The sequence below is a fragment of the Coturnix japonica genome, chromosome Z (genome assembly GCF_001577835.2).
Source record: "Coturnix japonica isolate 7356 chromosome Z, Coturnix japonica 2.1, whole genome shotgun sequence".
NCBI lineage: Eukaryota > Metazoa > Chordata > Aves > Galliformes > Phasianidae > Coturnix > Coturnix japonica.
Window position 1 is genome coordinate 36,109,688 of NC_029547.1, and position 21,917 is coordinate 36,131,604.

At 41.6% G+C, this 21,917-nt stretch overlaps 2 protein-coding genes across 4 annotated transcripts in view; one reads left to right on the top strand and one right to left on the bottom strand.

Annotated features, from left to right (window-relative positions):
- Positions 1-11,968, bottom strand: part of FRMD3 (FERM domain containing 3) — a 138,712-nt gene extending 126,744 nt beyond the window's left edge. Inside the window, exon 1 of the mRNA XM_015849240.2 lies at positions 11,618-11,968. The gene's annotated coding sequence lies outside the window, so the exon portion shown is untranslated. The remainder of the gene's footprint in view (positions 1-11,617) is intronic.
- Positions 11,969-12,139: 171 nt separating this feature from the next.
- On the top strand, positions 12,140-20,088 carry IDNK (IDNK gluconokinase). Of its 3 annotated transcripts, none has more exons than XM_015849241.2 (5): positions 12,140-12,239; positions 12,672-12,766; positions 13,157-13,243; positions 14,825-14,868; positions 19,076-20,088. In XM_015849241.2, the coding sequence occupies exons 1-5, from the start codon at positions 12,233-12,235 to the stop codon at positions 19,419-19,421; spliced, it is 579 nt and encodes a 192-aa protein (XP_015704727.1). In that variant the 5' UTR covers positions 12,140-12,232; the 3' UTR covers positions 19,422-20,088. The 3 variants fall into 3 exon arrangements, with proteins under 3 accessions (XP_015704727.1, XP_015704728.1, XP_015704730.1); XM_015849242.2 differs by lacking the exon at positions 12,140-12,239 and adding an exon at positions 12,249-12,438 and having other exon boundaries at positions 12,736-12,766; XM_015849244.2 differs by lacking the exon at positions 12,140-12,239 and adding an exon at positions 12,250-12,438.
- The last annotated feature ends 1,829 nt before the right edge of the window (positions 20,089-21,917 follow it).

Genomic DNA, 21,917 nt, shown 5'->3' on the forward strand with positions numbered 1-21,917 from the left:
TGTGCTGGCTGTCCCAGTGTAGCCCTGCCAAGGGGGGAAAAACAAAGCGAAAATTACCAGGCAGGACGAGTGTGCTGTGAGGGGATACAAGAGGACACAAAGCAACTTCATCTGAGAGTGCGAGTCTTGGAATCTTGTGACTTCAGGGGAGAAGACGGGTCCTTTAGGGAGGAACTGTTGTGCAAAGTGGGAAGGAAAACACAGCACCTGGTGGCTTCCCTACGCTCACCACCACAAACACATGTAAGTTTGTGCAGAGCCCTACAAGTTACTCATGAAGCAGTTACTAGAGCTGACCATTCCTGACACAAGGATCAGCGCTGGGGCTGCGTGGCACAAAAAGCAGCGTGGAACGGGATGTGGTAGTTCCACAAAGAGAAAAGCAAGCTGATGGCCGCGCACAGGGCATTCCTCAGTCACTGCCCAGTTGTCTTTGATGACATGTAAATTTCCATATTCATACACAGTTCTGTTTGAAGGTAACGTTCTTCAGAAATCCACTGGGAACAGCTGAGCACCACTATGCTAGCACACTCCTCCTCTGGATTTCTGCTGGGCTGCTAACAGGAAATGCAGGAACCACAAACAAATGAGGAGTACATAATGCTCGCTGCTGCTGGCTAATAAATATGCAAAGCCCTCTAATGTGGAGCATTTAGAAACAACAACAACAAAAACCCTAAGTTTATGCTTCTTGTAAATGATAAACACTTCCAATTGTGCAGTGAAAGGTGAAGCAAACCAGTAAGTGCTGGAAAAAGATTATTCACCTCAACAGCTACAAATTAAGGGAGATGGTCATTAGCAGCTGAGACACTGGTTGTGGACACCCCACTTGTTAATAACAAAAAAGTGTTTTTTTAATGCTTTAGTCTTGCAGTATGGGAACTCAGTAGATGCAGGATTTTAGCTCACCTGTGAATTTACTCTGAGGCAACAGATCTTCCTGCCAGCAACAGAGAAGGCACCTTCTCTGCCTATGCTATGTATTTTCCCCTTTCTTTCTCCCTCTCTCCATCCTCAAAACGAGGAGGGAAGGAGCCAAGCCAAACCTGAAGCAGCAGGCAGCTCATCAGTATGGTGCCCAGCCGGCTTAACAACAGTCCACTCCTACCTTTTGACACTTCATTCCCTTCTGCAGTACATTGCACCATGTAGACCTGGGGTGCCTGAGAGCACCTTGTGAGACAAGTAGCAGATTTCTGTGTCAGTTATCATAGACATACAGTCACAGAATGCTGTCATGCTACTGTCAGACATACTACTGCCACAGAATATGGCAGTGCCTAGCAGCATGTCAGCAAGTAAATGAACAACAAAAAAAACCCTCCACCCCATGTAGAAGAATAAAGCAACATGGTGATGGGTCTTTTTCTTCTACAAACAGGGGAGTCTTAAATGTCTTGTACAATTACAAATCATATGGAGAACCCTGTGCAGCTGATATATGGAGAGTTGGTCCTGTACTTGAGGCAGTGGCATTAAATAGTACAGCTAGTATTAGAAAACACAAAGCCATGCACAAAAATTTGGTTCTGTTACTTGTAAGTGCTGAGCTGATGGATGAGTATAAGCTTAAATATACTTTTTGTACACTTATCCCATGGTGGGCTGTCAGTCAGTGGCTGCTCTTGCTGCCAAGACCATAAAGGTGTCACAGCACTCACCTGCCGTTCACCCTACAGAGCTGGAGCAATCCAATAGGGTCACAAAGCCACGTAAACAGGGCTGCAAGAACAAATGTTGGTGGGTCAAAGCACACCTGAATATGTATCATCATCCTCAGGGCTGTCTGAAGCATGCAAGGTAATAGTGCATTCTCATTTGTTCATCTAACGGGTATCTGAATTCATTTGCTTAAGGCAGAGGGCATCAGGACAGAGTAAAGGATACTGACTGGCTTCTGCTTCCTATTTGACTAGGAATTGCTACCAGCTTTAAAGTTAGATTCAGGGGCAGGAGGCAGCAGTAACAACTTCGAGTAGTACTTTGATTTCTGTGTGATTCTATGTGAACCTAAATCACAGAATACAGTATCATAGAATCCCTAGAATTGGAAGGGACAATTAAAGGCCATCTAGTCCAGATCCCCTGCAATGAACAGAGACATCCACAGCTAGGCCAGGTTGCCCAGGGCCTGATCCAGCCTTGCCTTGAAAGTCTCCAGGAACATGACACCCACAACATCTCTGGGCAACCTGTGTCAGTGCCTCACTACCCCCACTGTAAAAGATTTTTTCTTTATATCTAACCTAGATATACCCTCTTTAAGTTTGAAACCATTTCCTCTTGTTCTATCACCTCAGCTAGCACTGAACCAGTATTCCAAGGAGTCTGTTTAAGATAGCTGTAACTAAGCAAGAGAATCAGAGGTTCACAGGAAAACTTGCTTCCTACATGGCCTAGACATCCATTTTTATAGAAGATTTGGATCATTTCTGAATGTCCTAAGTCACATGAAAAACTTGTTGCTATAAAGGCTCGGAGTTTACAACATGCATACATATTACTTGGCTTTCTTCAGAAGAACTGCGTTCAAGGTACACAACTCCTTCATTTAAAATGTATCCAGAGACCAAGCTTAAGTTAGCAATCAGATAATAGAACTGGGGTGAGTATACAGCGTGTCACTCAAAAGTAATAACAAAGATCTTCAAACGTTTTGTGTTCAGAGAGATGCCAATATTGGAAACTATATAAAATATTAATGCATATTTCTATAATTCTCACTACTGTAACTTTAAGAGCATTTAAAGATACACAGTTTTCAAATAAAAAATATTTAAATAGTAAAAGTCCTACAGTTGCAGTGAGGGCAGAGTTGAGCCAGAAACTGAAAAATTAATTCACAGAGGATTTCTACTTCCTTTTATATTTCAAAAGCACTGAAAGTTTATTTCATGAAAGAAAATGTAACAAGATCTGTAAAATACCACACTATTGATGGTAGCACCAAAGTACCGGGATTCTCAAGTTTGTAATCCACAGGAAATTTTTGAGTCAAACATGATCTCACTACAAATCCACTAAAAATGCAGAGCTATCCATGCAATATTAGGTCACAATTACAGCAGCAGAAAGCGCTAAATGCCTACTGTCATCAGCAGGGGTGTATCACAGCTTGTGTGCACTCCTTGCATATCATCACCAGCACAGTTCACAAGAGGGAGCAGGGGCGAGTCAGAAGAATGCACTTGCTTTCACTGCTGCAGTTCCGTGATCTCTGCAGATTCAGGAAGTGCTGGGAAATAAAACATCATAGTACTCCAGTTCTGCAGAGAAGAATGGGTTAAATTTACTGCACAAACTTCTTAGCAGACTTTCTGTAGATGTCACCTGGAAGCTTAAGTATCTGTTAGCATTTACCTGAGTTAGGCCACATTGACAACATCACATTTGAAAGCTGGTCACTGGAACAAACTTTCCACTCATTTTAATACATTCAAGCTAACTACCATAAGGGCAAACATCATCTCAGAAGCTTTAGTTTAGAGAGCACAAAGTCAGTGAGACAAATGTCACAGTTCATGGATTCCTAGGACTAGCTGTGTTTCTGCCAGTGGAAATTGAAATGTTTCTTCAGTAGATTCTTTTCAGGGGTTTTTCAGTCTTTTTCCAGCATTGTTGCCAGAAAAACTACAGCAAGCAGTGCACTCTTTTCATTCCCTGTAGAGCTTCTCCAAGGAGCCTCCTCCTGCTTGTTGCCAAATATTTGCTCTCACTATTTTCTTTGTAGCTGCTTTCATACAAGAAATGCAGCAAGTTACCTTGCTTGTTAAAAGCCTCAAAGAAACTCTTAAGCTTGCATTCCTGAAAGACTAACAGGTTTTGTATGTGACAAAGCTGGTGGTTTCGGATATCTACAGTTGATTCATTATCTAATGGAACATGAATGTCTTTTGCTGAATACAAAGTGGCTGTCATATCTATGTATCTCACTGATCTGTAATGAATCAAAAAGAACATTACCAGAGACTTAATAATCCAAACAAATGCATTCTGCATCCGTGGACCAAGATGAAAATCTGAGCTCTCCTTTCTTGACTGTTTTTGTGAACAGATTAAGAATACTGCAACATATATATTGCTTTTGCCCACCTAAAAACTTTATGTGGAGGTACATTTGCAGATATTGTCCACCTACAGCTTGAACTACTCCTCCTGTGAAAAATACCTATCTAAATGATCATTTACTAAGGCTCCAATTCAAAATAATCCCATGTTTTCAGCTAATGAACTTCAGTAATTCTGGAGAAACAAAAGCAAGAGTAAAAGTTGATTGTTACTTTAACACTAACATTTGTCATAACATAGACAAAAACTACCCTAGCACAAGTTACCAGATGGCCAGCTCATCTCCTCAGAGCCAGGCTTTGAAAAGCTCTCACAATCCCCAAAGCCTAGCTTACTGAGCATACAATGGAATAACACCTACTGCACACCTATTTATGTCTTCTTTTCTACTATTCTTGTTCCAGGGTAGAATGTGACTGCTGATGGGCAGAGCTTGCTTGCAATAATGTTTCATTTCTGTTTCTGTTTACACAAGCACTTTCAAACATCTGAAAGTTTGGACAAGTTTTGGTCGTGTTCATACAATCATAGAAACATTTAGGCTGGAAAAGATCTCTAAGATCATCCCTGTTAATCTAGCACAGCCAAGTCTACCACTAAACAATATGCTTTATCACCATATCTACCATATCATTTTAACACCTTCAGGGATGGTGACACAACCTACGTAGCTGGTTCCAATGCTCCACATAACCTTCAGTGAAGAATTTTTCCTACTTAAACTAACCCTAATGCAGCTTGAGTCAGTTTCCTCTTGTCCTAGCATCTGTCACCTGGAAGAAGAGATCAACTTCCACACTACTACAACTATTCACTACTCTACTACTCCTTCCAAGCAGCTTAGAGAGCAATGAAGTCTCTCTCCCTGAGCCTCCTTTTCTCGATGCTAAATAACCCCCGTTCCTTTAGCCTCTCCTCATATGTCTTGCTCTGTAGAACATTCACCAGCTTTGTTGCTTTTCTTGGACAGGCTTCAACACTTCAGTGTCTTTCTTTTAATGAGGGGCCCAAAAGGGAATACTGTTTGAGGTGGGGCCAGAGCTGAGTACAATCACTGCTGGCCACAGGCCAAGCTGCTTTCTTGGCCATGTGAGCACTTGCTCTCTCATTGCCACCTATGGGCCAATGTCCTTTATTGTTTCTTCTCTTCTTTTTAGTTACTGATTGTTAATGCTTACGTCACACAGTGCAGATTTTATATACCTTGTCTATATTTCTGTTTGCCCAACTTCAAATGTGTGTAAAGCATTTTTTTTTCAGATTGGAATTATCCTCAAAGTTGGGGCCTGAATGGGTAGTCAGATTTAGATCACGTTAAAGTCCAGAGAATTAAACTTCTGCTTTGTACATAAGGTAAATCAGGTAAAAATTCCATGTACATTCTGAGAACAAGTTGAGGAATACAGGAAGAACATACATCATATGCAACAAGAATTTCAGGTTTGTTAATATTGCCAGCATATAATCTCCATAAAGAGCCCGTTATTACAATAACACCTTGATTTTTAAATAAGCATATGCAACAAAATTCAGTTTCTGATACAGCTGTCTTTATAGTTTCTGATTTTTGTCATTAATTCTTTTCCAAATTACTCTGTGGACTATTGCTCCTTATTGACCTCGGCTTATAGTTATGGAAAAGCTAGTAAATACTGGATCAGGATTTAAGTGTTGTTACCTCTATTGCTAACAACTTTGCATGTGACAAGCTGTATGGCCGAAGAGTTAAGTATGCTTGTAAGTGACTGTAGAACAAAGGCTTGACTATTCAGGAAAGAGATGTGCACTAACCAAATGCAAAAATAAAATAAAATAATAAATTTTTAAAAAGCCACCAGACACAGAGCAGACTTCAAAAGCATTCACTGCTACCTGCTCAGTAACAGTCATTTAAATTCACTTCTAGTATAAACATTTTAAGATATTTTCTCCTTTCCATTTTCAGGTGGCTATATTTTAATAGTGCTTTGAGTGCTATCAGAATTAATAGTTCCATATTAGTATCATTGCTGCTATTGTAAATCATGCTGAAAAATCCAGTACATGTATTTTACACTGTAAGAGTTAGAGCACATATGTCTCTTCCTTTGTCCACTGATGTAGTTACACCACCATAAAAGGCCTCTAGGTTGTCAAACAGGACTTCCCCTTGGTGAAGCCGTGCTGCTTCTCCCGTATCACCTTCCTGCTTTCCACATGCCTTAGCAAAGCTTCCAAGAGGATCTTTCCTGGCACAGAGGTGAGTCTGATGGATCGGTAGTTCCTGGGGCCATCCTTTTTATCCTTCTTAAAAATATACGTAATATTGCCTTTTTCCTGTCATCAGGGACTTCACCCAACTGCCGCTATTTTTCAGATATCACTGAGGGAGGCTTGGCAACTACACCATTCCCTCAGGACTCTGGGGTGCACCTCACTGGGACCCATAGACTTGTGTATGTTCAGGTTTCTCAGGTGGTCATGAACCCTATCTTTGCTCACAGCAGGAAGGATGATGCTTGCCCAATCCCCTCCTTTGGAACCATTTGTTCAAGGGCTGTGTCATGAGCAGCTATTAGAGAAGACCAAGCAAAAATGTTGTTGAGTACCTCAGCCTTCTCTTTGCTGTTATGACTTTGCCTGTGATGCTCACTGGAGGGAGTTGGATTTCTCTTTTCAGGTTGAGGTACCTGTAGAAGCCTTTCTTGTTCTTCTTGGCACCCCTTGCCAAGTTTAGTTCAAGCTGAGCCTTGGCTTTCCTGACCTCATCCCTACACAGCCTAGCAGCTTCCTTATATGTCCCATGGCGCTTGATTTAGACAGGAACAAAACCAGTACAGCTCTGCTGATGTTCTCTTCAGATATTCCAGATTCATTTCTGAAGAGACTGAATCAAACAAATTCTTCTCTTAAGTCTGCAGACTTAATCTCCAGTCTGCCCTGCAGTAACACTGAGATTACTCTCAATTGCACATAACTTTGGCCTGCTAGCAGTGGCTGCACAGTCACTGTGAGCACTGTGCTTTAGCAGCTTTACACAAACAGAAAGACTGTGGTATTTTACAGACTTTGCTCCAAAGGAACACAAAAGGAACACATGAGGCATAGCCCCTTGGCTTTCACAATCACTTTTGAATTGAGCTACTGCAGCTCTGTTTGTGACTCTGGACTAAAAAGAGTGTAATTTTCCCACATTCTTTTCACCCACTAAACATGGCAGATTAAATAGCACACTATTTTATGACCTCAAACTTTAAAAATGATTTTGATTGTTGAGCACTTCCCAGGAGTCCTCATGTTAATGCACTGGTTTTGATCAGGTCATATGGAGAAACTGTTATGTGGGAAAACAGACTTTGACTTTTTACATTAGATTAATTTTGGTAGGTTTCTTGTGGAGTTGGTATTGTAAGATTTATTCTGGACTCGGAGTATAGACCATAATATTAAGATGTTTTCAAGGCTTAAGGAGCTATCATGTAAGAAAACAACTAGTTTTCTTGGAAGTGAATCAACTAGGTATTGCATAAGCATAATACAGTATTTACTATGTTTTTGCTGGGGAAAAAAAGAAAAAAAAAAGTACATTTAGCTCTTAGTTCAGTGCTTTCTTCAGCTTCCATATACAGAAATCAACAAACTAAGGCATGTACAGGTAAGAAAAGTTTATAACAGGGTATGACGTAATGCATTCTTCTTTTCCCTATAGCTGGATTCAGGTAACTTTGTCACCCGTTTGGCTTCACAGACAAGCTAAGAACACTTAAGTTGCTTAGAAGTAACAAAGTCAAACCATTCTCATTCCCTTTTTACTTGGCATTTTTTGTCCTTAAACTGGAAATACAAGAAAAACTATTTACAACTCTCATTCCTTATTTCATGTGCAACATACCCTCTAGCACTGCCCTCCAGTATGAAAATATTTAATGAAGTAGCATGTACAAATGTTTAATATGATTTTTAATACCTATAATTGCTTTAGTTTTATTTACTAGTCTCAAATTTCTGAAAACTTGGCAGATTCATCAGACCGATTAATTTTATTCTCAGTACTGGGAAATCCTATTGGGGACTGAGATCCACTTTGTTCTCTTCAATGTAATGTGCATATTTAGCATACAGTCAAAAAGAAAGAAGTTTAGACAGTGTATTGACTTATTCTGCATTACAAACTGTAAAAATTCTTGGCATAATTTCAATTTACACAGTCAAAATTTGAAGTCGATCTACTTCATGACAAGGACTAATTGTGACTAAAAAACACCCCACTGTAAGTGACACTTCTTACAGTGAACATATCATATCAGTTTGCGTTTATGGTCAGCATATATCCAGGATTTCATTTAAGTCCCAAAAGTAATTTAGGAATTAAGCTGCCTGAAGGACAGTTGTTCTCTAAAATTCAGAAAGTTGGGACTACCCACTGTATCTGAGCACTCACTTTCATAAGAAACAGATGCCCATAATGCTGGGTGTTTCAGAGAAGCGTTAAGAGGCCTGTCTTCTTTTATAGCTGTTCTCCATTACATTGTGATAAGTTTCAATTAGGAACTAGAATCAGAAGGAGCGTGCTTTTTAGAAAAAGGGGGGGGAAAGCTGTTGGTTTTGTGGTTTTCTTCCTATTTCTTCTCACTTTGCCCTTTACAGTATTCTGAACAAAACAGATCCTTAGTATCTCTGGGAAGGATGAACATGCAGTAAAGTTAAATAAATATACTACTAAGAAAGCTAGAATCCCTTAATTCTTTGTGTTACCCTTCCCAAAAATTAGATAACTAATTAAAGTAGATGATAAACCTTTCTTATATCCAAGCATTCAGTATCAAACAATTGCCCAAAACAGAGAGCCTAAGAAAAAGTCCAATAATTTTCCAAAACACAACAAAATTGACAATAAATGCCATTTAAAATCATTTTGAAACACAGTAACTTAGAAAGTCTTTAAGAGCTGGAAGCATGCAATGAGTTTTCTGTCAGATCTTACAGAACTTTTGACTTTCTAAGATACTTGATTCTTTGCTCTTTACCACTGCATTTCACCTAGTGAATAAAGCATTGTAAGATATTTACATTCTGTTGTCTCCTGTTTTGGTTATGTAAATGTACTTCAGAATTCATGAAACCAGACAGCTTATTTGTATAACTACATCAAAGCTTCAGAATCAAGTTATATACTCTGCCAATGTGGGAGATAAGAATTTCAAATAGTAGGGAGAAGATACCTGTGCCAACTATTGCAAATGGTCTTCAATGGAATTACATCATCAGAATAAATTTCTAGAGATACACATATGTGAATAAACAACAAAGATTAAAATGAAGCTCTTCCATGCTATTAAATAAAGAAAAGCTGGAAAAAAATACCTCTTGCCTGCACCTAAAATGGACTGGAAGGAAAATTCTCATTCACCTCAACCTAAAGGATTCACATATCTCAGTGAAAGTACCTATGACTTGTTTAAACTCATCTCATATTGGACACTGAAGCATACATAGTATGATTTTGTTAGGACAACCTTTTGGCTGAGTTTTATCCAGTCAGCTGTCCAGCTGGTTATTAACGTGAATTATATTTGCGCAAATAAAGTCAACCACATCTGAAGGAAATCTGAATATAATCACCTTCTTGCTTCTCACATTACCTCTAGGCTCCTTTGTTTGTACAATTTGATTAGTTTTCTCCCTCTCTGTTTTCCCACAGTGTATGCACAGTGTACCATTGCTCACACAGCCCTGAGGATGCACTCCCATGGTAGCTTAGCCTAGCCTTAAGTAAAAGAAAATTCTATGGAAGACTTTCTGCAAATACACTGATGCCAAAAATAGCTGCTATCTGACATCACTCCAGCTTGGCATGGTGCTTCTTACAAGATGTCAGAGAAACTCATTCGTCTGTTTTGTAGCAATAAAACCAGGTGAAGCTGTGATAATTTATTACAAAACCAGTGGTGGTGCATGAAAGGTGGAGTAGCCAGTAAACAACAGAAGAATATTTTATTTCCAGGAGTGGGATCAACAGTTGTGGCAGTGTTTCCATGGTTAATATGACCATGGGTGTTTTCAAGTTAGTTCACTGTTGTATCCTAAGAATTCACATTTTAAAGAAACATTTCCCCATGCTTCACAATTAATCAACCAATACATTGAAAAGATGCCAGGAGAGTTCAATTAATTTAGCACAAACATAGTGCTATTAAAGCATAATTTGCATTCAGTCACTGGACACCTTAAAGTAAGCACTGCGGTCTGTCAGTAATTTGAGGATTGTCTGCTTGGGTGAGAGTCTAATAACTTGGAAGGCACAGCTCACTGTTGAGAAAGTCTTAATAGGTATGTGAACTCTAAGTTGAATTGTCAGAGACAGATTACAGGGGGGAAATAAAAGACATCCATCTTTCAGAACATCTCCAAAGTGCTCTGTAAAGGAAAAAAAAAATCACGCTGACTGAGATACTTAATGTACTTTCAGAATTTCTTCTGCAGCTTGATTCATGAAATGTCCCATTATCTGTTCTGGTTTCAGAAACTGGGATTGACTTAATCATCCCAATTTCAGAGAAAGCTTTCTATTTGAGAATCTGGTGTTATTAGCTGCTTACTGGATAGTAATTTAGTAATTTTATTCCTTCAAAGGAGGAACTAATATAGAAGTGTAGTAAAGAAGAAGAATGTAATTTATAGCATTAAGAATCAACCTTGCTATTAGATCTCTAATCTAAATATAAGGTTTGATTTACTTTTGTATATTCAGTGTGTCATGAACCTGTTCATTCTGCAACTTCTTAGACATTTCTTCCCCACTGGAAAAAGAAAAGAAAAAAAAAAAAAAAAAAAGAGTAAGAGAAAGAGAAAAAGAAATGAAAAAGAAAAAGAAGAAAAAGAAGGAAGGGAAAGGGGGAGGGAAAGGGAGATGAGGAGGGAGGGGAGGGGATGTATATCATGAAAACATGGAGATATTTTCCCTTAAGCTCAATTCTCAAAGCCATTTCAATTAATGCAGTTTGTAATGGCAATGTCTATTAAACATTTTTCATAAACTAAAGAAAAACAAAAACATTTCTATCAATGTGTATGAGTGAAACTAGCAAGGGAATATTAGAATAAAAGTGTTATCAGATCAGTATTGTTAATTATATTGTATCACTAAACTTGTTCATTTAAAACCTCTTGTTATATCAAACCACAATTTCTCATGCACAAGCATGAGATATGTGCCAAATAACAATGACTGTGTGAGAAACATTCAGAACTGGCTCTATTGTGGAACAATTTGGTACCTGTAACATAACACACTTAACATCTACCATCCATTGTTGATGACTGTGGCCCTCATGATGCTGCCACTTTCACGTGGCAAAGATACCAGTGCTGGAGGAATTAATGACTGCAGTATCTCTGGTGTTATACGTGCTGTGATCAAACACATAAGTGCAAGCTTTAGGCCTGAGGCACCTCACACCCAGCCAAGTGCCGATCCCTCAGCTCTATCTACCTTGGCCTCATAAGTGTCATACCACAACACTTGCTGAAAAGCAAGAAATAAAAAAGAAATGGCTCCACTCACCAGTTCTTGTCATCACTCTCTGTTCAGACTGCAACACTTTCCAGAAAGATGCCGTTCCCAGTCATGCAGGGGAGATCTGTTACTCCTAGCTGCTGCTGTACCATATCCCCCACCACTGCACCAGCAGCAGACAGCAATCACTTCACCTGGAGTTTGATGCAACTAGCAACTAAACCCTAGGAGAAGTGACTACAAAAAGCTGAAAACCACCAGATAGGGAAGCGGTGATGTTTTCCTATAGAGACTGCACTGGAAGAAAGGACGTTTGAAGTCACGGCCCTAAAGCGTGAATTCTCTGGGTTAAACTCAAACTAAACGCTCGGGAGCAACAAGTGCCGCCTCTCCCCGCCGCTCCGTCCGGGCAGCTCCATGGCAGCGCTCCATGGCAGCGCCCAGTCGCCAGGTGGAGCCGCTCGCTCAACAACGCGGAGCTGTCCAGGGCTCCCGGCGGGGAGGCGGTGCCCGCGCGTTCACTCCAGGAGCCTTTTAAACTGGCAGAGCGGGGTAACCGCGGCGCGGATCAATGGGCTAATTAGATGTAAGGGCGGGAGTCCGCGAGCAAAGGGAAAGCGGTGTCTGCAGACAGCCGTGCACGCTCCACGTTCCTGTCAGACGATGTTACGTAAGCGGGACCAGTAACTGCCGCGGGCACAACGTCCGCGGCCCCAGCAGCCCCAGCTGAGCGACCCAGCCTGGCCGGGATCCGCCCGCCGCAGCCGGGGGCGGGCCGGGCCGGTGGCGACGGAGGGGAAGGCTGCGCGGAACGGGCGGGGCTGTGCCATGGTGCTGGTGGTGGTCATGGGCGTCAGCGGCTGCGGGAAGTAGGTACCGGGCGGCGAGGCGAGGGTCTGCGGTGCGACCAGCCCTGGCGGTGGCGGTAGGGCCCGGACGCGGCTCGGCCAGGCGCAGCGCTCCCCCGCAGCCGGCCTCAGCCTCCACACCGCGGCACGAGTGGGGAAGAGAAGGGCTCTGGTTTGGTTTTTCGAAGCGTGGGCTCGTAGTCATGCCCGGTTTTGTTTTACGGCTGTACATAAAGATTTGTCTCCCTAGAAAGGTCGTTCTGGGATCCCTGTCTCTCAGATGTGCTGCAATAATGAGCTCCTTGTGCTTCTTTGCAGAACCACGGTTGGGTCGCGTTTGGCAGCAAAGGTACGGCTGCATTCTGTTCTTCTACCGATGTTCGTCACTACTTCTTAAGTCGCTCCGTCTGGCGACCCGCAGCTCTTGGACAACTGGCACTTAGTCTTGCTGTAGCTTCACAGCACAGTCTGCCTGCTCACTTGAAGCCGGTTTGCGCAGCCATTGCCAACGAAACACCGTCTAAAGGAACAGCAGTTATGCGTCAGTTGTTGCTGTTGTTGTGCTGAGCTGGTAGTTGTGGTAAAAGGCATTGCATTAATTAATGGTGATTCATGATGAGGTGTAAGAGGCCTCTAGATTTGTGGTGTCATGATAAATTCTGGGATCCTTGATAGTATATATCCTAATCTGATTTGGCTGAATGATCTTTTTTTCTTTTTTTATTTTCTTTTTTCTTAGCTGAGGTGGAAATTCTATGATGCAGATGACTATCATTCTCCAGAGAATAAAAGGAAGATGGCAGCAGGGATACCGCTAAATGATGAGGTAATTCCTATGAATTCTGAAACAGTTGTTATCAATACTACTTTATAATTGCAGCCTTTGGCAAATCATATTACAAAAAATTGTATTTCATATGTAAACATAGGTTGATTGTCTGGGTCTCTAGTTTATAAGAATCACAGCACTGCAAAGGTCAGAAAAGACCTCTGGAGATCATCCAGTCCAACCCTCTGCTAAAGCAGGTACCCTACAGTAGGTTGCACAGGAAACTGTCCTGATGGGTTTTGAATACTTACAGAGAAGGAGACTCCACAATCTCTTTGGGCAGCCTATTCCATAACTCTGTCACCCTCACTCTAAATAAATCCATTTTTATGGGAACTTCCTGTGCCTATTGCCCCTTGTCCTGCCACTGAGAACCACTGAAAAGAGCCTGGCTTCATCCACTTGACTGTCCATTAGATATTTTTAAACACTGATAAGATCCTCCTTTAGTCTTCTCTTTGCCAGGCTGAACAGTCTCAGGACTCTCAGCTTTTCCTTGTAAGGGAATAAGGGAGATGCTGCAGACATCATCTCATCATCGTTACAGCTCTTTGCTGGTCTCTCTCTTGAACTGAAGAGGCCAGAACTTTACACAGTGCTCTGTGGGGCCTCACCAGGCCAGAATAGGGGGGGAGGATCATCTCCCACAACCTGCTGGCCATGCTTTTCTTTAGGCACCTGGGGGAGCTATTCCTCTACATCAATGAATGGAACTGCAGCTTTAGATTACATGTTTCTGTCTGGACGTTCACAAAAGTCATTGTGTCATGTAAAGCAGTACTGCATAATTGAATGATCAGTGTTACTGGTGTGTGGTGCCAAGCAAGTATCTCTTCTGAACATCAGTGGTGCAGAATTACAAAAGGTGCCTACTTGAATGGCAATGGAAAGTGAATCTGTAATTATAATAACAAGAAAATGTTGTATTTATCTATCTGTATCTTAATTTGTTGCCCTCATTCAGCAAGAGCTGTGCAGAAAGGTGAAATGGGATCAATAGTTTACTGCTCAGCTGGTGTGACAAAAGTTGCTGAAAGTTTATGTTCAAGAACAGATTATATTAAGAAGCCAATCGATCGCTCGCACTGCCTTTGCCAAGTACTGAGCAAAGTTGTTGCAAAACTGTGGCTATGGGTGCATTTAGTTGTGGTTGCTGCTGTCATAAAAATTGTATAGTTACTGCAGATAAATAAATTTAGGTCTGTCTTAGCACCTTGGAGTAGTTCCTGAAAGCCTCAGCCTTGTAGAGAAGGGAAAAGAGATAACCATTCAAGCTATGTCAGCAGCTGTCTGAGAGCAGACTATATTTGAAACGTATTGTAGAAGCAAGATACAATTTATCTGTTCTTCAAACTGTTTTACCTCGTAAGAAACTTGCTGGTGTGTATAAGTATCATATCAATAACATGCCTTGCATTTCTTAGGATGCAGGCAGTGGTAGAAATCTATATTAGGAAGAATGACAATGAAAAATGAAATGGCTGTACATATTAATTCTAATAAATGCTCCAGATGTTAAAAGTGATTCTCTCAAATGCATTTCACATACCATTTTCAATTAATTTGTTTTGCTTCTAGGACAGGATTCCGTGGCTGTGTGCATTGCATGATATACTGAGGAGGTAAGAGAACCTCTAGATTGAAGAAATTTGGGGTTCTAGACAAATAAAAAACAAAACAAAACAAAATGTTCCAAAACAGAAATAGACACAGTAGTGTAAAAACTTTTGCAGCTAGTAAAGGCATTCCATTTTCAGTAGTCTAAGGTGCCATAATAGTTCCTAAGGATGTAATAATCCCTGAATAATAGTTTTGGGAAAATTGTTGCCAGTGATAGTTGTTTTTTCTCTTGTCTGTGGATCATTTCAAGGACAATAAACCCTACGTGATCTACTTAAAATGGGTATAACACAGAATACAAGGGCAATAATAGTAGGACAAAAAATTATATAGACACTGAAATTGCATTTCTGCAATTGGTTGTGAAGCTTTGAATGGTATTTTGGTTTCGTTGACAATTGAATCCTGTTGGATAATCAGCATCTGGTTGGGAGAGTTGGGTCCAGCCTGTTCAGTGAGGCAGAGCTGTCTTTGCCAGCAGGATATCTAACCTGGAAAGGTGGGCTTTAAAGCAGGAATGGCAGGGGAGAGAGAGAAAGTTACCAGCAGACTTGTGAAGAATAAGGTTGACAAAGAGCACTTCAAGTATTTGCATGCAAACAAGGAACCATCAATAGGGAATGAGTCTAAAGAAGAAGGGTGGGGGGAAAAAAGCAACAGACCTCTTCTGGGAAACAGTGGAGTGCCTCTGAAATGTCTGCACATTAATAGATGCAACATGGGACATAAACATGGGACTTTAGAGAACTCTGTGCAGTTGCAGGGCTATGATCTTGTTGGAATCATGGAGGTCTGGTAGTGTGGCTCAAATGGCTTGAGTACCGCACTGGAGGGAGACAGGCTCTGTAGGAAGGCAAAGTGTAGAAGTCATAGAGAAGGAGCTGGCTTTTATGTGAGAGAGCAGCTGAAGTGCATTCAGCCTGAGATTGACTGAGGAGCCAGCTGAGGGCTTATAGGTGAGGATTGAAGAGTAAATCATTGTTTTGGCAATGTAGAGCGTGTCTGCTACAGGAACAACACAGCTAGACATAAGCAGTGCAGAATCATTGGAGAGCATCAGTGACACTTTCTGACTCTAGTGACAGGCAAGCCAGCAAGGAGAGATGCTTTGATGGATCTCATACATACAGACAAGGGAGGGCTTACTGGAAATGTGAAGCTCATAGGCAGCCCTAGATTCAATGACCGTGAGATGGTGGCATTCAGGTTCCTGAGAGGGTAAAGCAGGAGAAAAGCGAGAGCACAACCGTGTACTTGGGGAGAGCTTACTTCAAGAATCTGCTTGGAAGTGTTCCATGGGATTAAGGCATTGAGCAAAGAGGGGCCCAGAAAACTTGCTGATGTTTGCATATCACCTGTGCCAAGCCCAAATGCAGTCCCTCCCAGCAAGCTCAGAGCCAGCCAGAAATTCTGAGAGACGTGTGGATGAACAAGGAGCTTCTGGCAAAACTGAAGCATAATAAGGAAGCATACAGAGGGAGAAAGCAGAGGCAAGTAACCTGTGAAGAATATAGAAGCACTGTCTAAGGATGCAGAGATGTTGTTAGGAAAGACAAAGCCTGTTTGGAGCTGAATTTGGTGAGGAACAATAAAGGCAACCAGAAGGGCTTCTGTTAGTACATATGTAGTAAAAGAAAGGCCAGGGAAAATGTGTGTGATATCAGATTGGGGCAGAGACTGTAGTGACACAGGGCTGTACCTCAGCCTCTCCCAATTTAGTCTTTACTAGGAAGGTGGATATAAATTTTTTTTTTTAACAATTTATAAGCCTGGGATTCCCAGGCTTTTTCCATGGACACCTGTGGTTAAGTCTGGATCAAGGAAGATCCTCTCCTGGTAGAAGAGGATTGGATTAGAGAATACTTGAGCAGAGTGGACTTAACAAGTCTACAGGCCCTGACGAGATGCACCCATGAACACTAAGGAAGCTAGTTGATGTTTTTGGTGCTACTTTTGGTGATCTTTTAACAAGTCATGGCAACTGGGAGAGGTGCTTGATGACTGAAAGAAAGTAAATGTTATTATTCAAGAAGAGAGCAAAGGGGAAGACACAGAAAAGTACAGGTTGGTTAGCCTCACCTTGATCTCTGAGGGGATGATGAAACAATTGTTTTGGAAACCACTGCAGGCATGTGAAAGGGAAGGAATCGAGCAGTCAGTGTGGATTTACAAAGGTGTTGTCATGCTTGACAAACCTGGTAATCTTCTATAATGAAATGACTGGCTTAGCAGGTGAGCAGAAAGCAGTGGATATTGTCTTCGTGAACATAAGTGAGGTTTTTAATTTGTTTCACATGGGATCTTCGTAGAGAAGATGATGAAGTATGGGCTGGTGAGTTAGACTGAAAACTGAGAGGCCAGGCTTAGAAGCTGATGATCAGTGGCACAAAGTCTACTTGGATGCCAATAACTAGAAGTGTATTACATGGGTAGAGACTGGATCTGACTCTGTTCATCCTCATATGTGATCTGGGTTAAAAAAATACCCGGAGCAAGCTTGCAGTTGACCCAGCTGAGATGATTGGCTGATAGGGTTGAGCGCCAAAGTGGCATTCAGAGGAACCTACGCCGTCAGGAGAGGTGAAGTGACAGTTCAACAAGGAGAAGTGTAGTTCTGCACTTGGAAAGTAACAGTCTGAAGCAGCAGGACATGCTGAGGGCTGCCAAGCTGGAGAGCAGCCTGACAGGAGAGGCCCTGCAGGTCCCGGTGGACAAAAACTGAACATTACCAGCGAGCTCTTGCTGCAGAGATATCTAACAATATCCTGGTCTGCTTCAGGAGAAGTTTTGCCAGCAGGTGGAAGGAAGTGATGCTTCCCCTCAGTACTGGTGAGGTCACACCTGGAAGTACTGTGACCGGTTCTGGATTTCCCAATACAAAAGAGAGCCCAGCAAAGGGCTGTGAGGATGAACTGACAGGACTAGCTCTCCTATGAGGAAAGGCTGAGAGAGTTGGGACTGTGAGGCATGGGGGAGATCTCACGAGGTTGACCATATATAATAAATGGGGACTGCAAAGAAAACAGTGCCAGACTCTTCCAAGTGGTTACAGTTCGAGAGGCAGTGAGCATGCGGAACTGAAGCTTGAGCTGTTTCTCCTGAACATAAGAGGAATGGTAAGGGTGACTGAATTCTGGTAGCAATCAGGCTGCCCACAGGTGGTGGGCCCTGCATCCATGTTCTAAAGCTGTCTGAATGTGATGCATGCTGTAGTGTCCCTGCTTGAATGTGGGATTTTGCAGCAGGTGACCTCCAGAGATTCCTTCCATTCTCAAACCATTTTGTGAAGTTTCAAAGAGTCCTAGAATGATCAAATACTGATTTTTGCATTCTGTTTCCTTGGCTTTATCTTTTTTCCAGTTAACACCAGTATCAGATATCCTTTGAATTTTTCAATAACTTGGGTACAGAATGCATTTTCTGAGTTTCACTGGCAGAAGTCTGCTAAACTGCTCAACCTCTGGAGCAATTTGCTGCCTATTAGGAAACATAAAGGGTCTGAAACATAAAGAGAGGGGGAGATTTGGTCTGGCAAGGTGCCAGCGGAAAGCCATAGAGGTTGGCACTTGGCACAGCTTATCATGGTTCATTTCACCTGTTTGCACACTTACTACATAATGGAAAGGGTTATTATCACAGCCCTTAACTTAAACTTTGCTGTCAGTATGGTATGTGCCTTCTTGGATCACAAAATCAGTTAGGGGTAGATGGAAGGGGAATCACTCTGCATAACATCAGACACTTATTTTCCAGCCACTTTTCATATGGAATCTTGCTTACATGGATCATCTCAAAAGTTATTTTTCCAAAATGTGATATCTAGCCAGCTTCCTCTGAATCCGATCTCGCCCTAACACTCTTGTTGCTCTAGCTTTGTACAATGGCCATTGCTTCCACGTGCACACCAAGTGATCATATCTTGTTAGAGCATGGATTAATTTCCTGAGAAATTTGTCTAGATTATTATGTTAAGTCCACTGTGTTTTGTAACATGCCAGCCCAAGGATGCTGCTTAACACCATAAACTTCCCAAAATCAACTCAACTTCAACAGTGCATTAATTGCACTGTTGCATAATTGAAGCATAGTTACAGACACGTGCAAGCACATGGCATTCGTTTGGCCTATCAGCACTCCCAAGGCTGTCCTCTACGAGGATACAGGGCTGGTCTCTCACGACAGTGTGTTGTATGTTCTCCTGTTCGATAGAGAAGAATTATCTAGACAAGATGCGGTTCTGGCCTGTTCAGCACTGAAGAAGATCTATCGACATATATTAGTTAGTGGAGCATCTGCAATTGGAAACAGCCTGTCAGAGAAACCAGGAGAAAATGCAGCACTGAATATCCTCTTTGTTCATCTGGATGGTCCTGCAGACCTCATTGCTCGCCGCCTGGAGAAGAGGAGAAGACATTTCATGCCACTGAAACTACTCCAGTCTCAGTTTGATGCTCTGGAGCCTCCCACAGTGCCAGAAAACTTCATTACTGTCAGTCTAGAAAAATCTCTTCCTGACATAGTGCTGGAGATTGAGAAAGCCATTTTTTCAGGGTGAGGCTTTTCCAAATTAAGTTTCTAAATTATACATGCAGAAATTCCCTTAGTGATATCATGCCAATTTTAATTGATTTTAACTTAATCAATCAGAGCAACTGTTTTTTCAAATATTCAAGTGAATACAAAACAATGCTAAGAACTGGTTTGCTGCTCTTGGTATTTTTGTCGTGGCTCTATAAAAGATACACAAAATGAAGATACACTGCCAATACATTTTAAACTCCTCACTGTGTGAACATAAAACTTGTGTGAGTATGTAAACACAGCCTGCTTTTGAAAATCCCATCAAAGATCATGCACAGTAATTGAACTGTCAAACATGGGGGGCAGGCATATCTAAGGTGATTATTTAATTTACAGCCTTGTAAAAGCCTTATGTCTATTTTCATGCAAGTATAAATGACAGGAATGCACGTAATGAAGTTCAATGCCTGACACTGTCACTGTCTCACTGACAGGCTTTTAACACTCTTTAGTTTCTGTGATTTACGTTCATGGCTACCTCTCCAGTGCAGCAAGACTTCACGTCCTCTTTTATACTTCCACTTAACTCCAAGCTGGAAGATATAAAGGGAAAAAGGTGGTGGTGGTGGTAGTGGTGGAATAACGTACAAAATGCAACTGTATGAAAAGCTTTGGAAATAAATAAAATATTGTGGACATCATACTGGCTCTTAATTGGTGTCTGTCATGTACAAAGTGTATCTTTAGATGAGTATATAATGAGACAAGCAGTGAAGTAGTGCTGGATACGAGATTGAACGACATTTTCTTCTTTTAAGTATTTGTTCACTTCCCTTTTGCTTTTCCAGCACAGTCAGCCTTCCACCACAGTCTGTGTCTACTTCAATACAGTCTTATGGAAAGGTTTTCATACAACTACTTCAACACTTACACAAACAATTTCTAATATTTTCCTTTTTTTTTTTTTTTTTTTCTTTTTCAGTGGGAATTTTGAAATACAGTCACCTGTCCCAACAGAATGTAAGATTAGAAGGATGTAGGTGTTGTTTTGGTCGGTTTCTATTTTTAAAGTCACTCTCCTCATCACGCAAAAGGTACTTTTTGAGCTTAAGTTAATGAAAACTCTGCAGGTAATTTCTGTAAAAAAGATGCCAGGAGTCGGACCTGTTAGCATCGTATTCATGTGCAGTTGCAAGTGGATTAGTCTGCGTGTCATGCAGTTTTTTAGGAGGACTGATGGATTACAAGCATTTTGCTTCAAAGGAGCTTCAGAGTTATTTTTACCTGAACCACTTGTTGAAAAGCATTTGCCTTCTCGTTTTGTGTTAGTATTCAATGCTTTGTGGTATACCAGTACAAAGTCCTGCCCTTCGACTGGTGCTATAAATGAGCACTGTGAATTCTCAGAGGCAAAGTTTCATGCAAGAAACATCTGGGTGCTTTTTAACAGCTTCGGACCGAATGACCCAGAACAGAAATGTGTTCAGGCACTACGAAAATCAAAGAAATAGCACCCTCTTGTGGTACCTCTGCTTTTGACAAAGACTCTATCTTTGCTGTACACCCTCAATTGCAGATCTATGTCCACTTTTTTTCCTCTGCCAATGTAACAGACTATGTTCAGGTCACTACAGAGCATTGGAAAGCAGTTGCAGTCTGTCAGAGTCATGATTTATACTCTCAAATTAAGGAAGAAACAGGTCACTTACTTCAAGCAGGAGTGTTTCGAAAGCTAGACTCCAGTTTCCACACTATGTACACAAATTAGCTACTAGCAGCAAGTTACCGGGTCTCTCAGGTGTAAGCACCTTGGTTTGGAAGTCTGCTTTTTCTAAACAATGGATGTTTTTTTTCTTGCAGTTCCTACTACTTCAAGTATGGCTAGTTCTTCAATAACAGGAGCACTTCCATTCTTTAATATATTTGCCTTTAACTTAGAGGAAGACAAAATATTTCCACAGTTCAGATGAGGCTGAAAGGATGTTTAGAGAAGTGTTTTACATGCCAATTATGTTATGAAGGACAGTTGTAGTTTTCACTACTGTAGCTCAGTACTTCAGCCTGCTATGTCCTTAGCAATTCCCACCTACGTCTCTCCATTAAAATAAGGCACATCTGTACCCCATTATTCTTGCCTACACATGAACTAGAAGTTGTCAGCATCTAAAGCCAGTCACGTTTCCTGGAGTTCACAAGAACCTCACATTTCCAGAAGAGGGCGGCAGGCAGACGGCGGCTTAAAGCAGAAAGTTACTGAAAACGAACCACCTCTTTTTTTCAGAACCCTGACCTGAAGGTGATGCCAAGCACCTGCATTTCTCAGAATCCCAGAACATGAGGGACTTTTCCCTGCTGCCTTCTATCCCAGAGGGAAACAGATGCAGGAACAAGAGCAGGAAAGGAAGGAAAAGGGAAGGGGAAGGGGAAGGGGAAGGGGGAGGGGGAGGGGGAGGGGGAGGAGAGGAGAGGAGAGGAGAGGTGAGGAGAGGGGAGAGGAGAGGAGAGGAGAGGAGAGGAGAGGAGAGGGAGG